The sequence below is a fragment of the Aedes aegypti genome, chromosome 3 (assembly GCF_002204515.2).
Source record: "Aedes aegypti strain LVP_AGWG chromosome 3, AaegL5.0 Primary Assembly, whole genome shotgun sequence".
NCBI lineage: Eukaryota > Metazoa > Arthropoda > Insecta > Diptera > Culicidae > Aedes > Aedes aegypti.
The window spans coordinates 6,223,909-6,249,873 of record NC_035109.1 but is presented as its reverse complement, the minus strand read 5'-3'; the positions used below and the strand labels follow the sequence as shown (position 1 = coordinate 6,249,873).

Genomic DNA, 25,965 nt, shown 5'->3' with positions numbered 1-25,965 from the left:
CATAAGTTGCGTAGATTTAATAAAATATTTTTTTGATTGTTGACCTAATCTGTTTTGTTTCCAAAAAAAGTTTTTTGGTTTCAAAAAACCCTAATATTTAGGGGAAGGGGTGGTAAAATGAACACCTTAAGGAAATCATCTTGAATCTGATAGAAAAACGAGGAATTTGTTTAGTTCTATCGCACAACATCAAAAATAGGGATGTAATCTATAGCAGCGACATGGATTCAGACTAAAATAGCTAAATTTTCACATGTTTTCATCGCTATCAAAAAGCGATGCAAATGTTCATTTTACCTGCACTATGTGGGTAAAATGAACAGCGGTTGGTGGTAAAATGAACACCATGCAAAAAACGTGGACAAAACAAATATATCTGAAAATTTTCATTGCCCCACCGAAAATACATCCATTAATGATTGTAACCCATTCAAAAAGAATTCTAAAGGTATCAGATTTGACATCATATCTTAACGATATTATCCTCACTGAAAAACCTCAAGTCGTCCGAGCTAAAAGTTATGTCAGTTCTAATTTTCAAACATGGTTTTCTAAAATCTTAGATTTCGTTGATATTTTCACTTCAATTGACCTACGTATCAACTTGAACACTGAGATTTATGCTCTAAATCGTCCGTGCGTGATAAAAATTCAACAAAATTTGTTTTTTCTCGGTAAAAAGCACGGTGTTCATTTTACCACCACTTCCCATACACACATACATATTTATTATATGAGTGTGTATGTTTTTTTTTCGCTATTATGTACGCACGGCTTGTCAGACGCCATTTTCATGGTTTCAAGCATAACTCAAAATGGATTCAACAGAAGAAGAAGTTTTGGTAATGGAAGTTGAGGAAGTTAGTGACGGTGAATTTTTTGCTGAGTTTTGGAATCTCTGAAGGAATTATCAATCGTCTTCAGGGTAAGAAATTGTCTTGTTTCCATGTAACTATCTGATCTACGAACTTATTCGATCGTTTTTCTCTAGTAAATCAATACTATCTATAAATTCTGAAAATCCTGGAACGGAAGGAAATTGAAGAATTGATACCGCCGCCATTCTTGGCTGACCGGATGAATTGCATGCATAGATTGAATGTGATTATTTGTAAATCAGATGTACAGTATTGGACAAAACATTTGCAACTTTTTCGATTTTTCATATAAAATTACCAACTTTGGTAAGCTATATCTCATTTATTTATAGACCGAGTGAAATTTTGGCAGAACATCAGACATAACTTGAATTTCAACATATATTTTTGAGTGATTTTACCAATCACAAATTCAAAAGCAGTGACGCTTTGGTTGAAGCGAATTTTTTGACGATTTTTTATAAATGACATAACTAAACATATTGAAGGAATAGCTTCGTGATATCTTCAGCAAAGTTGAAGATTTTAACGAGATGAACAAGTTCGCTGAAGACAGTGTTTGTGTATAGCTATCAGATTTTGAGATAAATAGTTTTGAATTTTTCGTTATTACTTGTAAACTCGTGAATGGAAAAATTATTCAAAAATATATGTTAAAATTCAAGTTATATCTGATGTTCTGTGAAAACTTCATTCGGATCGGTTCATAAATAACTGAGATCTAGCTTAGCAAAGTTGGTCATTTTGTATGGAAAATCGAAAAAGTTGCAAATGTTTTGTCCAATACTGTAAATAAAATCTAAATAGAGAGAAAATAGTCTTTTTATTTATGATCATTTCAAATGAAATAGAAAATAATAAATAAATCCTACATAAATAAAAAATTAAATAATGAATCAAAAAGGTACTTTTTTGTTTTAAAAAATACTTTTTTTGTTTCAAAAAATATAAATTTTTAAAGCTACACTGTTATTTTTGTTCCAACATAAGGTATTGTATAAACAAATATATTTATTATGAATTCAAAAAAACTATTTTTTGTTTGTGTTGACGACTGATTTTAGAAACAAAAAAATATTTTTTTAAAACAACAAGGTTTTTTGTTGAATTCAAAAAAATATATTATTAGCCGAGAAATTATATTTTTTCTGTTGATTTCAATACAGAATATTATTGATTTTAAAAATCTTTTCTCTGCGTGTAATCAACTTATAACCGTATTCCAATATCTACGTTAGAGCTAGGACAGGACGTGACAGCTCAACCAAGACTGCCCTGTTGTTTTTCCGTCGATAACCTTGTCGATACGAAAGCCAGTGTTACCAGTATCCTTATTATGTAAATCTTGTGAACAAATTCAAATATCAAGGCTCATAATCTGATTGTTTCTTGCACGCTTTATTCATTTAGCGCAATAGAGGATGCTATCTTTTTAAACAATTAGGTTGAAATTTAAAACCGATGATATTTTTGAAGAAAATTGACACAATTTCCACTATTTTGGTCTCATTTAGGTTAATTACATTTATTTTATCATTGTAGGAGCACACGCTTTGAACTTAACATCGAATATAAATAGATTTGAAACGAAAAGATTTCACGAAAAATTTCCAAACTTTTGAAGAAACTCTAGTTTATGAACTGGCAACACGGTCGAGCTAGTAACAAAGTGCCCTGTTGCAATCCAACTCAACGATGTGAAAGTAGGCCTTTGCCAAAACGACCAATGAGAAGTGGTCTTTTTTGACAGGCAATTGGTTTCATTTTTGTACCTTGACCTGTCACGTCTTGTCTTAGCGTTAGAGTATCGAACTGAATTTGTTTATGCTGGATTCGTTGAAAAGTGATGGTGCTTTACAGACACCATGAGCGTTGAAGGGGTAATCTTTTTTTTTTTGTATGGTATTTAGTTGGAGCTGCCTGATAGCTTAACTTGTCAAGGCTGAACCATCGGTCTGGCTTTTGCCAAGTTTCCCCTCTACCAGGACCAATACTCAGACGGACTAGGCAATGGCGCCCACATGAACACTGCTTTTTTGTTAGTATTGTGACGTGGTAGTTTTTGAAAAGTACCCATATTCCCTTGCTTCTGAGAAAAGGGAGCATTGTGAAAATCAGCAGCTCCATCAGAATTTGTTTGAAAAAGTAGTGTCATTACTAATACTGTCTAGTCGAAATGGTTTTGAATAATTTGGCATTCAGGTGCTATTCTGATTACTCCTGTCTTTTACGTAAGATTAAAGTCATAAATGTCAATTGTCGTCAAGTCTTAACAAAATTAGGCTGTTTAGTAGAAGTTTTAGTTAATTTCATTGTTTGTTGTTAAAAGTATTTATTGGTCATTACGTTCATATATCCTTAAAGAAAAAAGTCGCTTTCCTTGTCTGTTCAACAATTTTTCGAAACTAGCAAGTGTACCCTAATGATCGATCTCAGCGTCTTACTTTCCATAGTCATTTTTATAGTGAATATTGAAGAGTAAAGTTACCTTAGGCTTCTATTACAGTCTCCTACAAGATTCACTTTTCGGTGGCAAATCCAATGCTTCACAACGCCTACTTTCTACTTGTAAATTTTGCGAAAATGAAGCTGGAATTAGATTATTTATACCGTTGTTACAAAAGAGGTATTTCTGTTTATGGCAATGTAAAAACCATATTAAAATAAGATTGTCGCCACTTATTTATACTCAGTGAATCTACTAGACATTTTCCTAAGAGTTCCCAAGTGTTCCCTACGTCGTATATGATAACGATGTGTCTAGCTAGCTAACAGTAAGAGTGGCTGCGGATCATTCTGGTTAGCAAAAGGCAAACTGAACGTCACCAATAGTATTAAGGTGAAACATCTCGGAATCCAAAGATGGCCGTCACAATGGCCGACTTGTGCACCTACTCACGTTTTCAAAGGCACAAAACTGGAGAAATAGTTGACAAAAGTTTCTGATCTTCTTATTTTAAGCTTTCTGCTAGTGCACAAAGCCAAAATAAAAAGTGCACTGCTATTGGATGATTTCTACGCGAGATTTGTGCCTTTGAAGTTTTAGTGCAGTCTCAGAAGTTGATTATAAACTGTTTCACCTTAATGTCCACTTTGAATAGATTAATTATTTGAAATGGGCATCAATTCTATCAATGACGCAGAATGTCCCTTGGATCACATCCGAGATATTATTGCGTCTATGCCATATGAATTATGACGCGGCTTTAAGCAAAAAATGCCAAAAAGTGATACCACCACTACAGGTTACGCCTTTGGTTTCCATCATATGGGCTAATGGATTATGCACTCCCATCGCGGCAAGGTCGCATAATCAAGGGGAGGGATGAGCGTTGAAGGGTTAATCTTACAACCAAAATCTCAAACCAAGGGAATTTGGGCTCTTGTATAGCCACCTGACTCATGAAATCCGTCCTTACGTTCCAGATGTTACTGCAGATGAATTCCAGTTTGGACATTGACCGGAGAACCTTGATGGATCACGTGTCTCAGCTGTTGACGCAGTACCACGAGTTGCTGGCCCACTCGCTCGAAGACAAGCAGCACTACCATGACGAGGAGAAGAGTTTCACCGATCGCGTCAACAATTTGCACCGGCAGAAGGAGAAACTGGAGGAAAAAATCATGGAGCACTATCGGAAGCTGGACAGCTGTTCGCCGAAAAAGTAGGTTTTTCGCGGAGCGGGACGATTTGCATAAATACCCATTAGGGACGTTTCGCATTGTCTTCTGAAGAACGCTACCAGTTCCTTCATAAAACTACATTTCCCATAATTCCAAACGCGAAACGTCCTTATGCGAAATGGGTAACCTACACCTTTTAGCATTAAATAATGTTTCCATACTGATACTGACCAGTTACTATTTACTTTTGTAGAAAACCGTTTGCATTGAATTTCGTGAAGAAGGTCCGCAAAGCTGGTTCAGATCTAATGAACAGGGTCCCTAACAGAGTAAGTTGGATATGCATCTTAAGTATTAGCTAGCATGTCGTTGTTAATGCAAACTAAAGCAGAAAACTAATCGTCTTTTCGAACAATTTCGTATTTTTTTCGAACAGAATCGTCGCTCGTGGGTGGACGAATCTCGCCTGACGCAATCCCAGTTTACGTTGGGATCGGAGTCCGGAGGCAACGAATCGGACAACAGTATTGAGGAGCCCAACTCGGTGGCGTCGGATACCAATCTACTGCAGCGGAACTCGGCGAAACGGCAAAGCCTGCAACGGAAGCCCAACAATGAAGCGTTGAATACCAGCCTGTTGAGAGGTGGCATCCGAAGCAGTTTGCAGGCATCCCGGCGGGATGACGCAAACCAGTCCCATAGGAATAGCTTTCCCGGGTAAGATCTACTGAGCTACTCAAATGACTGCAAACTTTAAACAAGATTAGATAGTATCGCGGTATCTGCTTTTAAATAAAATGCCATTTCGCTGGATATTGTCTTGTACAACGTTGACTACAGTGTATCTTTGTCAGTCTGGGTTAATGGTTTTCCAGAACATTCAAGACTTCCTCTGAGTGGCCAAGAAGATCTTTATGATGGTTTCATATCCGGAATATCATTTTTGCAATTTCCTACATTCTCATAAATTTTCTGCTCGTGAGCATCAACACTAGGGTTGACTGTTTCTCTATCTCCAACCATGTACGTTTTTTGGTAGAATTGATGAACAAGCCTATCATTTCTCCCGTTGTCTCGCGCTTTAAAAATTAGGAATAGGGGTAGTCGGGGCTAGAATGAGCACCCCTTGAAAACTGCATAAATTCTTGAAATTTCATCTGAAATAACATGCAACCACAAAGCTAACAAGGAAATGTAGCAATAGACATGTTACAAGTCAGTGTTCTAAACTCAAAGAAAAAGAAATAAATGAAGTTTGAAAAAACTGCCCATATTGCCCCGAATGGCTCTTACAAAGTTCATCATTTAAAGAATGATAAAATTTGACTTTCAGAATATTTTTTAAAATTAAATCTTTTTGCACGGAGTGTTTATAAATACTAATAACTTTCAAGTGAAGTTAAAAAAATAGTTGTTTTTTAAATAATTTAAATTATTATGGAACTTTTACTTTTGTTATTAATTAATTGAGATAATTTTACAACCAAAAATAGGGTACTCCCCAATCGGTAAAAAATCGACTCAAAATTACAAATTTTGAAAAATCTCTCATTCATTCTGGAATTTTATAAGACAACTGAAATCATACAGATCTAGTGTATTGATATAAGAATTGATGGAAATCACGTAAAAACCCAAAGTGTCCATAATATTTTCAGCACTTTTATCGACTTTTTCTCAAGATGGCCAAACTGCCCCACTTTCCCCTACCGTGCCTACTGTCAAACGATCGATGCCAATGATATTGATCTAGGCCGCAACAAACAGGGTGAATCTGCAAGTTTATTTTATTTATGGTTTGCGTGATCGAGAAAAACAACAACATAAGGCCAAGGAGAAAAAACAACATAACGCTAAGGAGCATACGCAACCATGTGATGATTGTGGCGTTTCTCTTCACGTCGAATTTTCTAGGAGTGTATTGTTAAACAGTAAATTCAAAAATGCATCTCCTCGTTTCAATCTGTTTTACGCGTCACAGTCGAGGTTGACACATTGTACGTAGGTATTAGCACAATCAGTTTTGCCGGAAAACCATGTGCAGACATTATTGGTAATCGCTGACGAAGGATTCCTGAGGCTCAATGTGTTAAACATGATACCCAACTGTATGTTGTCAACATTGAATCCATATGCGGGAAACTTCTCTGCAATTGGCGCATACCAGTCTGTGCCTTTTCTTGCAGATTGCGCATGGGGATTGGGGCATCCTATTGATTGGTGTGCATTTTTTGCGCTCATTATTACTTTTTTATTTGGTTCTACATCAATCAGCTTGATAAAACCTCGCCAACAATATATCGCCAATCCACTCGATTCATGGTCGCCGCTCTCCATCCTCGACTTCGACTCACGCTCTCAAGATCCTGGTGCACCTGGTCACTCCACCTAGCTCGCTGCTTCCCACGCCTTCTTGTTTCGACCGGATTCTAGGCGAACACCATCTTTACAGTATGGCCCAGAAAAAAATGCGAAAATCGTCATATCATGTTTTATGATAGTTTTTACATAGAAAATGTGAATGAAACTAAATATTATTCATAACTTGTATTGTTTAATCTATTAAGACTCAGTTTTTCGCTTTGGATATGATTTTTATCTGTTACTTTCACCATACCAGAAAGGAATTGGAAGCATACCTTCAAATTTTATCATGCGGACGTCGAGTTCAATATCTGTGTGATGAAAGCTTCTAAAACATCAACGATGGCGTGGGATTCTTCACAGGCCTTGTCTCCAGAATACGCCCATATCAAATGATAGAATTGGTTTATACCTGGGTAATTTGAGACTTAAACATATGTTCGATAATACGGCTCATTTTGGAGAGCTTTGATAAAACCTTCGTATAAGTGTGATAAGCGGCTCCGTTTTGCTCAAAACCTTTGGGCTAGTATTGATATAAGTTGTCTCTAACCGAAGGAATAAATTCCATCCTCAAAAATCTGTTACAGGCCTCCGTATTTAGTTTTTATTCAACCTTAACAAAAAATAAAAGCATATCAAACCTATAAGACACAAATGCCCTCAAAACTATGACCCTGGCAAAATATTTTATTGTGACCATGAAAAACACGTTCTTTAAGAACTCCTCCATCCTCTGATACCAAACAAACTAAAATTTTCAACAATAAAGTGTGATTTTTGAAGGTGGACAGTTTATGACCAGAGTATACGACAATCAGACGCTGTTTTTAGCTTTGGGTGGATAAAACCTTTGAACTTATTTGCTTTATTACATTATTTAGGACAGTTAGAAAAATACGACAAAAATTGCCCTGGATAGCGAAGTTATGCCAGAATATACAACAATAATCAGAAATTACATTCACTATCAAAAACAATGAAAAAAAAAAAACGCTTGTGGATGCTATATTCACGTTCAAACAATTTTCGCATTTTTTTATGGGCCATACTGTACAGGGCTGTTGTCCGGAATTCTTGCAATATGCCCTGCCCAGCGTATCCTTCCAGCTTTGGTCACCTCTTGGATACTGGATTCACCGTAGATTTGGGCGAGCTCGTGCGCCCCCAGGGGGTCGTGACCCTCAGTTTGGGAAACTATGCTCTAAAGGCATCCACATACAAGTTAGTGTAGGAATGCATTCTTTCTCTGAAGCAATTGGCCAGTAGGAACGAAGTTACATTGTACTGGGTTCTGTTAGTTCCAGACTGTCATCTGGTTGGTTCCTTGTGTAAGTGCAGCTGATCTGGAGTAGCAACCACGGAAAAAAAGCTCAAGCGCTAGCATACAGGTGCTGGTGGAATTCTTCACATCTGTCACTTCATCGAACCAGCCGTTATGTCTTCTTCGTTAATCAGATACAATTTTCCTCCGTGCCATTGTGGTCACCACTTTGTGGATTGTCAAACTGTTAGAATCCCCAGAAACGTTGGTTCTCCTAAAATTTCCATCTAGCTGTTAGCCACATCGTGTACCATGGGACGTACCATATTTGACGCAGTTAAGGAAATTCTAAATTCAAAAATTTGTCAAATCGTCAAAAGCTGTCCAATTTTGTTGAAATTGTGAAGCTATGTTAGCTCAACTTTTATAAAATAAGATAAAAATTAGTAAAAATATATTAAACTTTTTTCTCTTCATGTTTTAATGATTTTTTTTGGAACACATTATGTTCCTTAATTGACGCAGCAATTTCCTCAATGTGCCTAATTTGACGCACTATGTTCCTTATTTGACACACTAAAATAATAATTGCTAAAGTTTAAAATATTCAAGTGTTTCAGTATTCAACAGCTTAATTAACTGAAAAAAGCGCTTTAGATTGAACATAAGAGTTGAAACTTTTGGAAAAGTTTGAATGACGTCATCCGGAAGTATCTTTTGCTGTGCGTCCTATTAAAGTTCAATCCATAGTCAAGCATTAGGGTCGATGTACCAATAGCCGCATAGCTAAGAACAAATATTCGTATAAAATCGAAAAATAACGCTAGCGTCATTATTTTTACATCATCTGACAGCTTTTTATCTTGGTTTTGTGGGAAAAATATGAAAACTGATAAAATTCATATGTTTGCATTTATTATCGCTTGTGCCACTATAGGAATACATGTGCCTATAGTAGCACTATTTCTAATTTCTGTTCCTATAGTAGCACTAGCATCACGGCGTTGGCAAAATACTAATCAAAACCGTATTTTTATAAAGCTTTTATATTTTTCCTTCAAACTGTGGATCAAAAGCTTTCGTTTGATGTAAAAAAAGTACCTAATTCATTAATTATTTCGTATAATAAAAAATAGTTTCTCTCAGTAGTGCTACTATAGGAACAATAGGTTAACTATAGGCGCAAGGGAGCTCAAATTTTAAGCAAAACTAATTATTTCGATCATTTTTTGAACAAAATCAAGCTGTGTATCAATGGCACTTAGATAAATAGCTCCTGACCTTCATGTCAAAAAATATTTTGAAAAGATTCATAGCAAAACGGCCGTAAAAAGCCACTAGTGCGACTATAGGGGACTGTCCACTAAGGGAACACTGACCCTATTGTTTTTTTTTTCATTTCCATTTCATTTCATGCCCGTTCGGATGGGCGAGGTTGTTGTAGAAAATGGTATGTTTTTGCGTCACGTGCCTCATGGACACCTCCTATTTTACACATTTTACTAAACCAACCATTAACCCACACATGCTTCCTGACGTGATTTATTAATGCTCCCTTGAAACATTAGGAGATGTCCAAAAATCGCGCTAAATTTTACCATTTTCAACCCCTTTCCATCTTGCCTACATTTTTCATATGGAAAGTGCGAAAATTTTGTATTAATCGTTGTGTTTCCCTGAACACCCTCCCCTTCCTAAAATGTTACGTAATTTATGGATGGCCCTTTACATATGATTACATAAAGTATTGCGTTGTACTGAGGACGATATTTTTTTATTCATAAATATTTCTTTTCCTATATTCGATTCAACATTGTGTTCAGCAAATAATAAGGAACATTGTGTGCCTAACTTGACGCACAAGATCTTCATACAAAAATAAGTCTTAACCCTTAAAAATAGACAAATTTCTACGTCAATTCATTCATGAGTGAGAGAATATACCTGACTGTTATTGATGATATTGTTGTAAAACAGCACAATATTTTTACGAAAAATGATTACCAATATTTAGCTCATTCACTAAGGAATGGAAAAAATGACGCACTTGTCGGATACTTTTTCAAATAAATTTTATTAATTACCTTTTAATAATCAAAATTCAACTTTTTTCGATTGGAATCCTTCAATTACATGTAAATGAAGATTAAGCAATTAATTTTCGAGAGATAGTCTGAACTTGAACTAGTTTATGATAAAATTAATTAAAAAATGCGTCAAATTTGGACCCGCGTCAAATATGGTACGTTTACGGTAGCCACTCTATGCGTTGACAAACATGGGATATTGAATCGCGTAGCTCTGTTATTTCTGAACATCGTGACGTTGGATAACTACAGTCGACTCTCCATAACTCGATGTTCAAGTGACCATCGACTTATAGAATATGCCGAAGCAAAACATCCTAAAATCAAAGGCATATTATTTTGTTGATAATATTCTGGGAACTATTATTTGGAAACTTTTTTGAAAATGATCGAAAAATCATATAATTTTAATTGACAAACAATATTTTTCTTTTCATGTTTTTCACTTTCATTACACCTTGTATGTATTTCTTCACCTCCAAACCAAAATTAGTCCAAGTTTCCTCGAATAAGAAGGATTTTTCAAATAGATATCGAGTTATGGAGATAAATTTACATCTCACTTCACATCGACTAGTGGAGATATCGAATTATGGAAATATCGACTTATGGAGAGCACGTTGTATGGAAATTTGAAGGGACCGAAAAATCCATCGAGTTGTAGAATATCGAATTGTGGAGAGTCGACTGTACGCCAAAATTTCAACAACAATTGAATAATATTTCAAGTCGATATTAGGGCTTCGAAAGGTCATGGGCCATGACTCATGGCATCTATGACATTTTATTTTTGGCGGTCTTCGTAAGCTTTATCCAGGCTATCATAAAATTCGTTCTGCATGTCTTCGGGCTTATTGTTTTTTAAGCGCGTCTAATCAGCACATATTAGACTGCAGCAGAAGAACTTGCTCTCAAATTCACAGATTAGACTGGCTCTGGTACTCAAACGTTCTTTCTCACAGCCTTTTTGACTCTTTTTAGACGGACATTTTGTGTCACGTAAGAAGTTAACAAACTGACAATTTTCTAGGTTCGACACCAACACGGACTCCCTGAACCTGGGAACCGCCGGAACCCGGCGCACCGTATACCTAATGGACGGAAAAGCATCCAACGCGTCCAACTCGGGATCCAGCACTCCCACCGGTGCACCAGGGTTACCATCATCATCCCCACCGGTATCACTGACCTCCCCGCCCGGATCCAGCACTTCCAGTAAAAATTCCCCCAACTCATCCCAAACCACTTCGAACAACAACAACGCGTCCGGAAACAACGACTCATTTCTGTTGCTCAACCGAGTCTCGACCACAACGACCACACTCAAAACAACCGAATCCAGTTCGGTGCCGCAAACCATGATAGTCAACCCAAACCCCTCCGGAAGCCCATCGAATTCGGCTGCAACGACCGGACTCAACGCTGATGACCCCAGCAAGAAAGATGCATCGAATAAGAAGCCCAAAAATGAACCTAAAAGCCGCGAAAGCGCGATATGGTACGAGTATGGATGTGTATGATAAGCATTTTATCGGACGTAAATTTTTATATTAGGACGGCTGCCGAATCTCATATATATATTTTAAATTCCTAAAGCAGCTAAAAATTTGCATTTATGTTTGTTCACTAACCATCTAACTTTCCATGACCGTTTGACCGCGCAAGAAAATAGTATTTTGTATAAACAGATAGACTGATGAAAATGAAAACGTATTCCGCGTAGAAGCCTTATAGAATAGGAAATCTTCAAAGTATTGCAACGTTGTATTGGCCTCTCTTACTTAAAACAATTATGCACAATGTACATAAAAAGAATAAAACAACGAAAAGATCGCTTGCCAAATCGTTTTCCTATAATTTAATTTAAAGTATTCTTTGAGTTGTATCATCGTAACAAATGTGTAAAAGCGGGAGTATGTATTTTACAAGGAAAGAAAGTCCATTAGCATTAGCTTAGACAAATTCACGCCAATTGTGGTTGAGTCTTTGACCGTTATTTATAAGAAATGTCTTCTTCCAGGCCGTTACCAAAGTAAGAAATTCGGAAATTTCTGACCCTTAGATAGACACATTCTCCAACTGTTCCGTCCGTCACGATCAATCATCACATTGAAGCGCCCCTCGAAGCCCATCTCTGGAAAGCAGTAGTTCATTTCAAAACATTCACGATTAGTTGTATTTGAGCCACGAAGAAAAACAGAAGTAAATTTGTTAAGAGTAGATTTTGTGTTTAATTTAAGGCTCTACCACCAAGTGTACAGTATAGGTCCCGGAGAAACCCAGCGATTTCACTGTGGACTAGACAAGTTCATTTAAGCCAGCTTTGATACAGGTCAAACCCAGCGATTATGTCCCTAGTCTTAGCCCTCCAAGTTCCATCTACGTTCCCCAGTCGGAACACCAACAACATGCTTACCAATCTCGAAAGTCCTCTGTTACTCTAGAAAATCTTTAGAAAAAAAACCTGAAGAACTTCCCGAGGAAAACCTTGGACAAATTTATTAAGAAATCCTGCCGAAATTTTTCTTCGAACTTCTGAAAGATCTTCAAGATGGAGCCATTCCTAGAAAGGTGCCTGTAGCAATTCCTCCAAGAAACTATTGTAAGATTTGTGAGAATATCTCTGATGAAAATGCTTGTTCAATCAATGGAAAAATCGGAACACGAGCTTAGTCCTCCTAGTTCAATGAGGTTATTTTTGTTGTTATTATTGTTAGGTTATTTTTAATTTCTTAGAAAATTGTGGAATTTATCTTTACGAGTTTTTCTGATAGAATTCTTTTAGAAATCTTCGAAAGAACTCCTGGAGTAACAATTGAAAAATCGATAGAATAATGAATGGGTAAATCTCTGGAGACAACCTTAGAGAAACGTCTGAAGGAAGACATGAGGAAATTTTCAAAGCAATTCTTTGAGTATTCTTCGAGAAATCACTTGAAGCTGCTTGGATGGATCCCTTGAAAAATCATTGGAAGAATCTCTAAGTCATGTAGTCTTTCTTGAGTTCTTTTATTACTTTAGAATGTTATTATAAAAAACATTCATGGGAATTTCTACATGAGATCTTGAAGGGTTTTCTGCATAGAACCAACCTATAGAATGGAAAAGTGAATTCAGGTAGACCTGAGACTTTCAGGACTTTAGGTTGCACAATGTTCATTGTTCAAGAAGGGAGAAGTTCGCTATGTTAGTCGCAACAGATAAGTTGATGCAATGCATGGAAATTGTCTTTGGTAAAAACACAAGTAAATTAAAATTGCTTACTTACCTTTTGATCCTCTTAGGCTCTGCTTCCTCCGAATCAAATTCAATGATGATTGGATATTCATATATATCTTTTCTAAGTCGTCCATATGTAGGACGTAGAATTGATGATATCCATTGGTATATAAAAAAAGAAGTTACACCTTAACAATTTGGTGCACTCATTTTGATGTATCTTCTCTTGAGCGCACTTCTTCGGATTTAGTTTAGGCTCGTTTATCACTCGCGAGAACTCTGATTTCATTTGAAAAACTTGCCACTTATGCGTTTCACTATTATTATGTACCCCACTCCATGACTAAAAACACAACGCAAACCTGTTTGCAATTGAAAAATGCTTCACTTGAACAATTATTGTAACGTTCGAACTGGTTGTTAATAGATATTTATATATAGCATTTCTCTATAGAATCATTCCAACGGTCTTCTCCATATTGAATGTTTGTTAACTAAACTTATTTATTCCTTTCAACAAAAAAAAGATCTATCCCTCCCAACGTTTCGACGTTCTAAATCTAGGAATTCAGAAACTTGCGCCCATAGAGTTGAGCTTTCTTCTCAAAAGCCGTCGATTTGATGGGCGTATTTGGAGCGTAGAACGGATTCATTAGATGCTTTATGTAAATTTCATACATCTCGTTGAAAAAGCTCTTAATACCGTCATCGTTCCGCGTGTCATGCACCATGACGAACCGTAGATGCGATGCTGTCACGAACCCCGACACGAACCATTGATTGAACTTGTCGATCGACTTCAAATAGGTATTGTTCGTTTTCCACTTGTGCTCGTCAATCAGATCCAACGCGGCGTGCGCTATGAACTGATTCAGATGTCGGTGATCCTCTTTCTGAAAAGAAGTAGAATAAAACAAATTTTTAGCTTTAAAATGTTTTTCTCTATTCTTACATTAAGTTAAAAAAAAACTACATAAAAACAAATAATAGGTAGACATTTACGTTTCGTAGGCATACGTATATTAACAAAAAAAAAAATGATTCAGAGGTTTATCAGATAGACATTTCGTTGAAGGTTTTTTTTTAGATTTTTTTATGAACACACTGGTAACAACTGAGTGTCTTAAAAAAAAACTTTAGAGACATCTTGCCAGACCAAACATAAATCGAGAGGAGAACAAAAAGGAATCAGGAAATCAAAAAACAACCTAACAGGATTCGGGAGACTTTTTTTAGATTTTTTTGTTACATTACGGTATGAATTTTGAAGTATTTCATATATTCGCCCACTTTTCTTTAGATATTCCTTCGATGATTTCTTCAGGAGTTCATTTTTACATACTTCTTTCGCCACAAATTTTGTTTTAGATACCTTCAAGAATTCAACCTGGAATGTGCCTAAGGATGACCACAGAAATTAGCTCATAAATTTCATCAGGAACTCCTCCAAATTTTCACAGACATTTTTCATGAAAGTGCTCCAGGAATTTAACCAGTGGATCTCCTATTGGGGCCCAGATAGCCGTAGCGGTAAACGCGCAGCTATTCAGCATGACCATGCTGAGGGTCGTGGGTTCGAATCCCGCTGGTCGAGGATCTTTTCGGGTTGGAAATTTTCTCGATTCCCAGGGCATAGAGTATCTTCGTACCTGCCACACGATATACACATGCAAAAATGGTCAATCGGCAAAGAAAGCTCTCAGTTAATAACTGTGGAAGTGCTCATAAGAACACTAATCTGAGAAGCAGGCTTTGTCCCAGTTGGGACGTAACGCCAGAAAGAAGAAGAAGATCTCCTATTGTTTTAGGACTTCTTCCTAGATTCGCGTTTATAACATGTTCAAGAATTTGATCAGGATTTCCTACAAAATTATCATTCAGGATATTTGTTTAAAATTTCAACCATCAATTTCTCTAAGATTCCTTCAGTAATTTGTACGATTATTTTTTTGAAATATTGCTCAAAGATTTTTTCTGGGCGTTCAAAAAAATTTGAGGGTATTATCCATAAATTACTGGATAACTATGAATGAAACTTGTGTAAATTCAAAATCAATCATTGATGAACTCTTACGAGGATCGCTGGACGAGCTCCTGGACTTTGGGGAAGTCTTAGAGGATTCTCTACATAAGTTGTCAAGATAATTAAACAAAATAATCAATCGAATCTCTGGAAAACATCCTGCAGAGTTCTCTGAAAGATTTTTTTAAGAACATCGGACCGAATCTCTGAAGAAATTTGAATAGGAATTAACTGAAATGAAAATTCAAACGAACTTTTGAAAAATCATGGACATTTTACATGAGAAATTTTTTGAGAAATGTTTGGAAGAACTGCGTCTGTAGGAATAATTTTTGGATGAAATTCTGGAGAAATTAAAAGAACAAAATGCTTGAGGATTTTTATGACGAATTTATTGAGTAATGCATGGAAGATTTCCTCATAGAATTCCAAGAACAATTCTTGAAAGTAACCGTGGACGAATTATGGAAGGGATTTATATTGGAATACCTGGAAAAATAACTGGAATAATCCTTGCAAGAATTTATTTAAACCTATGAAACAAACCTTTGCGAATTTTCTTGGAAAATCTCCTGTAGGAATCTTTGGAAGATCTCATAGAGTCCTAGACTAATATTTGGAGAAATCGGTAGAAGAATTAGTGGAACCATGTTTGGACATCTTGCGATAGTCACTGCAAAAAATAGAGTAATATCTGTGGAATATACTGGTAATAGTAGCGTTGGATTACTCAAGATTTTCCTAGAGCGAATTCTAGGAAAATTTTTCTAAGCATCTCTTGAAAAATCGTTGGAAGAAATCGTGGAAGAATAAAAGAAACCTATTACCAGCCTTGCAAACATTCCGGCTAAAATATTCAAATAAATAGCAAATAAAAGCGAATGAATAAACTAAAATGAAAAATTAAAATAGAGACTGTCATTAAAAGACTTGCTACCAGCTTTGATAAAGGCAACAGTCTTTGATGTAAAGAGTGTTACTAACATAACATCCTACTGAATACACTATAGCAGTAAATCATTCTCAAACATATTAAAATTTAATTTCATCCTTCTTACCTTAGCCTCCTTATTGGCGTTGACGAACTCCATTTCGAAGATTGGATTATCGTTGTGGCCAACAATAGCAAAATAATAACTACTGCTCATCGTGAACCGAGGTCTGTTTCATCCCACGAAATTCTTATCACAGAATAATACCGATGCAGTATCAAAAATTTGTAATTTCAATGATAATTTGCACAATTTTCTAATGTTGAATGTTTGTAAATACGTCGTTGCACGAAAATCAATGAAACTGTCAGCGGTATCAGATGCACTTGCGATGCACTGCACGAAAGAATTTGACCTGAGTGGTGCATGCGCAAAGCTCCATGCGAAGGGGTATAAAGAAAATAAACAGGAGTATGTTAGTGATTCGCTTCGCGATGACGTCATGCGGAAATCGCTACCGGTATACGGAGCCACAAATCGGACTAAATTTTATTACATTTTGCTTTAGCATTTAGCTAAATATATACTGTTTAAGTGAGTAGTTTTCATTTCCTGAACAAAATTGGATAATCTTATCAAAATTATATCAAATATTGTTTTCCATAATATATATATTTATGACAGTTTTTAATAACCATATTCTAGATTTCTCGAAAACTTGTTCAAATAGTCTCAAGTCAAAAAAGTGAATTGATCCTACGTGTGTCGCAGGCGAAATCCTACATGTTCCGCTCCTAGCCAACTAGATTTTCCACTTTTAGAACGTTTAATTTCCGGATTTACAAAACGACGAAAGTAAGATTTTCAACTTTCGCAACCTAACCACCACTTTCGCCGCCCCGCTGTATAGAGAGACAAAGTGACTTAACCACGAATCAAAACAAAACACTACTTGAGTCGATTTTACACTGGTAGAAAAACGTCGAAAGTAACTATATGAAACGGCTTATCATTTTTTTATAATTATTTTTGTTGAAAATAATAGAAACTACCTAGTTTTTGAACGTGATCTGATTGTATGCAAAATTTGAGCGATGTACACGGCGAAAAAATGTTAAAAAGGTGATTCATTTTAAAACAGTTTTAGAAGACAGGTTGTGATTCTTCTTAATTAGTTTTCTCAAAACCGTATGAAAGTTACTTACGTCGATTTGAAAAAGTAATCGAGATTTGATTCTAACTTCATTATTTGATATTATTTTGGAATCCTTAAAAATCTAATTCATAAAGGTTCTTCTTCTACTTTTTGGCATTACGTCCTCACTGGTACTGAACCTGCATCTCAGCTTAATATTCAATGAGCATTTCCACAGTCATTAACTGAGAGCATTCTTTGCCAAAGCTGCCATTTCTGGACAAACATTTGGAAAGGGCCCAAGAGGTCTAGAGCCTTTTTTTCAGAAACGTTGCTGTTGAACCATTTTTAGCCCGCACACGCAAACTAACACCACTATCAGAAAGATTGGTGTTAATTCTTCCTGATAGTGGTATTGGTGAGCGTGATCGAGTTGAATTGGGCTCAACAGCGTCTTGCAAAGCCAATGTCTATGTGACCTTTTGAAATGTTTGTCCAGATTTTCGCATTCGTAGTTAGGATTTTTTTTATGGAAGGGACCTAGCAAATTTTATTTTCCACAGAAGTAATGTTGGTCGCAATGTTCACGATCGTCACAATTTCCGTAGTTGGCACAGACTTGTATTGGATTAGTTTGTGATTTATTTCATATCGCTGCACTTCAGTGATATTTGTAAATTTAAATTTTCACTACGGAATATATTCCCACGGAAAATCATTGTCGGGATTAGAAATTATTAGGTATTCAACCATGTTTTGCTGCAGTTTCTAAGGCTTTTTGATATTAACAGATTTTTTTTCGTATACACCCGATTCTGTTTTTGCACGGATTTTTTTTTACACGGCCGTGCATACATTTTTTTCCACCAAAACCTTATTTTTGCATGAAACGTCGCGAACTGGTGTTACTTTTTTGCACGGTTTTTGACATTTTGAACTGAAAACTTTTTTTGCACGGTACGCATCCCCCGTGCAAAAACAGAATCGGGTGTAATCTTTATCAAGTTGCTTAAAAAATCTCTTGAAGAATTCTGCCAGAAAATTTAAAAATTATAAACATTTCTCCAGAAAGGCCCTCTACGTACACAAAACATATACAGTGCTGTTCTGAATAATAGCAGCGCATGTCGATTTTCATACAAAATGCTTAACTTTGACATGCTGTAGTTTTGTTCCCTTTCAAGCAATCGAGTTGAAATTTTCTCCATAGAACTACAAACATGCCCAATTTTGTAAACACAAAATTTCAAAATTTTCTAAGCCCCTGCCGGAAAGTGAGATACTAGGTGAAATTGTTCGAAAAAATAGCAGTTTTAAAAATTTGAATTTCTGCTTGACATTATAGTTTTAAATAGTATATCACTTACCATTGGAACAATCTCCTCCTACTTATCAAACCTACACCTATACCGAAAATGTTTAGAATATTTGTAGAAAAAAAATTTTAAAATGAAAAAACTGCTATTTTTTAAAAATTTCACCTAGTGTCTCACTTTTCGGCAGGGACTCAGAAAAAACTGAAATTTCGAAGTTACAAAATTGATCATATTTGTAGTTCTGTGGAGAAAATTTCAGCTCGATTGCTTGAAAGGGAACAAAACTACAGCATGTCAAAGTTGAGCATTTTGTATGAAAATCGACATGCGCTGCTATTATTCAGAACAGCACTGTAAATTTCAATTGTTATTTTGATATATCATTCTGTTGTTTCTTAATAATTTGTTTAGAATTTTGCGGAATCACTGAGGATTTCTCCAAGAAATGGTACAAAATATCTAAGAGTCTTAGCGAAATTATTTCCCAAATCACCGAGCAAGGATTTTTTTTTTAAATTCTTCATAAATTTCACCAACAGTTTTTTCAACTTTGCCGTTGAGGGGTTTACTTAAGTTTCTCTTCAGATTACATCAACAAATCTTCCAAAAAATCTCTCAGAACTTCTACAATGACTGCCTGGAAAATTCGCTGCAAAAATTATCGAGGACTTCATACAAAAAAAAAAATCATTCTTCCAGGTCTTACTCTAAGGATGTCTCCTATTCTAATAAGTATTTCCTTATATTAAAAAAATCCATTAGGTATTCTTTCAGGTTCTATTTTTCTTTTTCTTCAGGGATATCTCAATATTTTTTAAGGGATTTCTTTACCAATTACTTTAAAACCACACCATATCCAAATTCAATTTACATCAGACTTCAACAGTAACACATACAAAAAAGTATTGGGAGAAATTATTAAGAAATTTGATAGATATTTTCAGCTTAAACTGAATTCGACAAAAATTAACGTAAAAATATTGACAGTATTTTTTTTAAAACATAGCGAAAAATGTCTTGTGGTAAAATTCGTACTACAAAAATTTACTGAATCTTAGAGGAAATTTTTACATTACTTTCAAAATTTACTTAATTCCTAAAATCAGGAACCATACGTATAAGAGTTCTGCAATTCATAAAATTTTAGATTTATTTTTTTTTCTCTAAATTCTTTAAAGTTTTTCTTTTTGGAGTATGAAAAAATTTTGTATGAAGTTCCTCACGAAAGTGCCGAAACAACGTAAAGATAAGTGAATATTTATATTTTATTCTTGCGGTGAATGATTTTGGAAAATTAAAATCCCTAATTAGGATTACTAAACCTCTAATATAATAACTAAATATGAAGCATAACTAAACCTCTAATAGCTTCCTAAACTTTGGGTCGCGATCTTTTGTTAATAACTAACTTACTTACTCATATCATAAAAGTAATACGTGATGAACTTTTTCACGTCAATGCTTCTGTACAAAAGCTTTTGAAAGAAGTTAAGACTTGCATACTAAAATTATGTGGCAAATTTCAGACACAAGCACTAAATTTATCCAAGAACGAAAATTTAAATGTTTGATCAAATAATTTTATCATAAATTTTTTAAGTTCATTGATTTTTAACGTTAAACAGTTAAGTTCTTACAATAGTTGTGCTGCTAGGTTATATTTTATTAGCTAATGAAGCTAAAACTTTTTTTTTAAGATTTTGTATTTTTATTGTAAATTTCAATTTCCCTCAAATATGTTTCATGGTGGAACAAAATATTTCGATGTTAAAGTATTAATTGAACGTTTATAAGCGACAATGAAAAGTTAGGAACAAGTTAAAGTCTGCAATAGGGAAACGACTGTTTATTTCGTTCTTAAACGCTAACAGTTGGCGCCAGCGGCAAAAAGTACAGGCAACAACCTTTTGAACATTCAGTTTCTTTCACCGGCCGCCGAGCGACGACACTGTTGTTTGTATTCCTCCTACTGAACGCGCTACGCTGGATTCTCAATTTTTCCAAACTTTCAACACAAGCGCATGGAAGAATGGTAGTCGGAGAACTGTTAAAACGTATGGAAAATAATGAAAAACGTAAATTACTTGCAATTTGGAAACTGGATCAAAAAAGTAGTGATTAGAAATCAAGTGTAAAGTGAATACATAACTTTTTGTGTTTAGTTCATCTTCCGTAGAGCTTTCTTTGCATCTGGATTTCGTTTTTACTACCACTTAAAAAGAGCCATCTATTGCCTTTTCAGTTTTGAATATCGCCCTATTTAAACGTTCCTGGTGCATGTCTTTTATACTATGTGGTCCGAAAAAGTAACGAAAAAAATCAAAAGTTTTTAATTCAAAACTTAGTTTCTAAGCCTAACACGAGCAAACTCTAACATCAAAAGGAAAACAAATCGAATACATATCCTGTTTCAGCATCAATAGGGTAACGACTGTTTATTTCGTTCATTATCGCTAACAGTTGACGCCAGCGGCAAAAAGTACAGACAACAACCTTTCGAACATTCAGTTTCTCTCATTCGAGTGTACGAAGGTACGGTGCTGCCATCTGGGAAAAGTTTGCTCGATGCGTGAAGCGTCGAAAATTTTACCCGGCAAGGTATAGGAAGCGAAATTTCAAATGCTCATAAAAAATTAACTACAATAGTTATTTAAAATCTTTTCAGTATATGTTGATATACTTTTGATGGGCTACATTATAGGCATATAATTTTGAGTTTTGTATTTTTTTCTCAATATGCTGTTGATTCTATAGGTGATCAATAGTCTAACCCCGTACACTTAACAGAATTTAATTAAAAAGCGTTTTGAATTTTTTAGAAGCATTTGAAAACTTACTTCCTATGCTTTGCCATGTTAAATAATCGGAGCTTCACGCATAGGGTCAACTGTGGTAATTACCTTCGTAGACGCGAATTGGCGGCCGAGCATCGACACTGATGTTTGTATTTCACTCACTGATCGCGCTACTCTGAATTCTCAAATTTCTCAAACATACAATTGACTGTTTAACGATAAACTTGCGACGATCGACGCGCCACCATATTTCATATAACGGTTATTTGGCAATTTGGAGATTAAAATCCCCTCCAAACACTAGCGATTTTGCGGTGGGATGTTGACGTTTGATGACGAATTCAAGCGCATGGAAGAATGGTAGTCGAGAGCTGTCAAAACGTATTAAAAATAATGAAAAACGTAAATTCTAGAAAGATTCGCGAATCAGGCGAAACTGACAAAATGTACACAATTTAAGAAAATAAAGCGTTGAAATTGTAGCTCGATTGTCTATTCACTGCACTTGAACTTTTCCCCTATCGATAATTTAACTATTCAAAAAACGCAAGTTTGTAGAAGGCGAAACTTCACGTCATGCAAAACCACACACTTTATTGATTACGCCTGTGTTTTTGTTTATCAAAGTGATGGGCGCATCTGAAATCGAAATCAAAACACGGCGAGAGTAAACGGCGACACTGCAAACAAAAAATAAACAAGGCGTACATGGCGGGCTTAATTGAAACCAGAATGTAAACACGGCGCAAAGTGACAGGCGACACTGAAAATAATATCGATTATAGGCTCATAACATTGGGCGATACTGGCATTCTCGAGTACGTTTTAGGCGAAACCTTTAAAGATTTTTTGAGTACGAAATAGCTAGGGGAATTGTAGGAGATGTGTGTGGTATTGATGAGGATTTTAAAACTAGGTTTATGAAATATGTTTTAATGTGAAAAAGTTAAAGTTTGAGTATATTTTCTCCAATTGGAATTTAAAATTGCACATGAAAATTTCATTGATTATTTTCTCATTGTTATTGATTTGTCAGATAGGCCCTAATCGCGAATTCCTCTAGAATTACTAGCAATTAGGAAACTGGATCGAAAAAGTAGTAATGAGAAATCAAGCGTGATGTGAATAGAAAACTTTTTGTTTTTAGTTCATCTTCCATGGTGCTTTCTTTGCTTCTGGATTTCGTTTTTACTACTACTGAAAAAAACCAACTATTGCTTTTTCGATATCATTATTTTATATTAGAAATATTTTTGAATTTCCCGGAGCTGTACCAGAAAGCCTCTAGAAATTCCACCCTGGAATTCAAGAATTCAATCCCAGAATATAAGCAAAGCTCGTTAGACAAACATTGAATTTCTCATTTAATATTCATTCTACTCTCAAATTACAATTGCTACATATGCTAATCATGCACTCTCCAAGTGCCGGTCAATAAATCAATGCACCCTGCTGAGTACATTGTACTCAGCAGACCCGAATAGACAGAAGGTCATGTTACAGACCTCCACTGTTGCTGCGTGAACCAAACCAGAATGTGATATGCAGATGTTGCATATCTTTACAGTAAATATGCAGTACATACCGATCGTCATTGGTTGGCCCGATCGATGCTAAGCACCTCCTCCAGTCAGAATGACTATCGATGTATTAGTTTTGTAGACTTTAAGAAATAGGTAAGCTGTAAGATGGAATGCAATAAACGTAGTACTCTGATTTTGAACCTGAAGCTGTTCGGGAGTTTCAATGCCAAATGTCCGAACGACACAAGAATATGGATTCTACAATAATTGATAAAACTATTTATGCAGAAAAGTTTCAATAAAGAGCCTTACAACATTCTTTATGAATATCTTAATACATCCCTTCCCCATTCCTAGTTATTTTGCACAGTTCCATTTACCGCTATGCTAACTTCGGAGGCAAAATATATTTTTGGAATGTTTCAACAAATTTACTTTACCGATTCCTGAAAAAAAACATAGAAGAATTTCTGATGCAATATTTTGGAAATATTAAAGAAGGACTTTGGATAAACTTCGCGGAAAATAAAGCATTTGGAAAAACTATTCGAAGGAATTTACAGAGGAAGTTCTAGTGAAACATTCAGCGAAATATCTCAAAATAAGATTTGACAGAATCAATGATTTTATGGAGACGATGCAAAGGACAACTTTGAACTTTTCAAAGGTCAAGTATTTTTTTTAGTTGAGTCCAGGAACATATTCCGGAATCTATTTGTTGATAAAACATAGAAATAATTGGTTTGCTATTAGAAATTCACTTTGAAAGTATGAACAAATCTCACAATATTATTTGACCTTGACTATCGGATTATCAAGGAATATCGAAGGGTGGCTGAAGGACTTTTGCTACAACTCTCTTGGAAGTTGGTCAAATAATTTTTGGAATATTTAAAACAAAAGTTTTCATGGAAAAATGTAGTTTAGGGTTTAAGCAGTAAGTTTATTCATTCGAAATTACTTTACAAATGAAGCAAAATCATAAAAATAATTTATTGCTAGAATAGAATAAACTATAGTCGATTTTGTGAGACTTTCCTACACCAGGTTAAATTTCTGTTATCCATCTAAAGAAAACTTAGCCAGGTTGAAAATCCTTGAAAAGATTTGTTATGAATTAAGCCATATTTTTCGCTTGAAATTCCCGATAACTTTTGACTGGAATTTCTTAGTCATTTAGTAATTTTTGTTCATTTTGCAATTATTTTTGTGAACTTTTATATGAATTTAAATTGGTGTATGGATTTCTTCCATTTCTCTAGTAAATTCGAATAGTTTGCTTTATGATGAAACATTCAAAACAGCATATTTTGTATTCTTCAGAAAATACGAATTTTGGGAATCGGATATCTAGGATATTGATGCTTTTTTGTACCATGGTATTTTTTGCAAGCCGGACGATTAATCTTTCGATTGACGCGCGATTCACCGAAGTGAGAACCAAGGCGGATTTACTTCACTGGCTACAGAGTACAATGCACACACCTTGGTCAGAACCGCCACGTTGATGCTCTGTACGACAAGCGATGCTCTTTTCTCCACTATTGCTGAACAAAATAAAAAAAAACCTAACTACTGAAGAGTTTTATGTCAATAATAAGAGTCATGTATGTAAAATGATTCCGAAGATTTTGCATCACGTTAAAATATTTGCCAACATTGAATAAATTTGATCAAGCACTAGAATAAAAATCGACTTGAGCCTTACGTTGAACTTGTGACTTATATTGAACAGAAGAACTTGACGAACTTTGTAAGCCTAAAGTAGGCTTACAAAGTTAAATAGATCTCTAGAAAGATTTGTATTGCACATAATTTTCTTTGAAAAACACATATCGTCGAATGGATGTGCATTTTTTTATTACTAAAAACAACAAATAAACATTGAAATAATTGTTTACATACAGATGATCAATTGGTCGACGTTAAGTCAGGGTGGATCAAGTACAAAACTTGGGATAATTGTATTATTCTGTCATTGAATGCAAATTTACCTTAGGCAGTGTCCATTTATTACGTAACGCTAAAATTGGCAATTTTCGGACCCCCTCCCCCCCGTCCGTAACGCTTTTTGTATGAAAAATTTCAAATTTTTGTATGAGCCGTAACGCTTGGGCCTACACCCCCCCTCCCCCTAGAGCGTTACGTAATTTGTGGACGGCGCCTTACCTCTCAATAGGGTCCTAAAATGTTACTTTAGCATTTTTCCCGTTCAAATAACGGCTATAATATATTTAAAATTGAATTCAAAAAATTGGGTCCATAAATGAACCTTGACACTTTTGATCATGTTTGACGTTCGGTTAGTCGACAAAAACACCACAGGGGTTTTAGTTTTAACACTGGGGTTGTTCCTATCTGACATTTCGGAAGGGACACGGAAAACAAAATACACCCAAAATTTGAGTTTAAGCCAAGGGGTGTGACAAAATCTAAAATAAAACATAAAAACATGTTTTTTGTACTAAAATAAACGAAAAACATTAAACATTAAGTAAACATGTGTTTCTAGCCTAAACTTAAGCTTTTGGCACTAAAATTGAGACAGGGCTATAGGACCCTATTCCACTTTGATTAGATTTGATGAATGTTGTAAACTGCGAAAGATATGTAACAAATTTACTTTGGATAATCAATAAAAATAGTTAAAAGTATGCAGTCAGAGTGGACAAAATGCATTCTACCATAACAACGAAAATGATCAGCGCGATGAGGAGTTTGAGAAAATGCAAGACTTTTCCCGTGATTCCTCAGATTTTTCGGCATGGCATGATCCTTCTTTCCACCCATCAATAGAAATTCATA

General features: G+C 35.3%; 2 protein-coding genes across 2 annotated transcripts in view; one reads left to right on the top strand and one right to left on the bottom strand.

The window, feature by feature from the left end:
- The window catches only part of LOC5570311 (girdin), a 34,394-nt gene extending 22,270 nt beyond the window's left edge, over window positions 1-12,124 (top strand). The window contains exons 5-8 of the mRNA XM_001653084.2: window positions 4,305-4,543; window positions 4,756-4,831; window positions 4,939-5,219; window positions 11,248-12,124. Coding sequence (XP_001653134.2) covers window positions 4,305-4,543; window positions 4,756-4,831; window positions 4,939-5,219; window positions 11,248-11,737 — 1,086 coding nt within the window. The 3' untranslated portion in view covers window positions 11,738-12,124. The remainder of the gene's footprint in view (window positions 1-4,304; window positions 4,544-4,755; window positions 4,832-4,938; window positions 5,220-11,247) is intronic.
- Window positions 12,125-13,915: 1,791 nt separating this feature from the next.
- Window positions 13,916-16,791, bottom strand: LOC5570309 (probable trafficking protein particle complex subunit 2). The gene is made up of 2 exons (XM_021852702.1): window positions 16,518-16,791; window positions 13,916-14,329 (listed from the first exon to the last, which is right to left on the bottom strand). The coding sequence occupies exons 1-2, from the start codon at window positions 16,605-16,607 to the stop codon at window positions 13,997-13,999; spliced, it is 423 nt and encodes a 140-aa protein (XP_021708394.1). The 5' UTR covers window positions 16,608-16,791; the 3' UTR covers window positions 13,916-13,996.
- Between the last annotated feature and the right edge of the window lie 9,174 nt (window positions 16,792-25,965).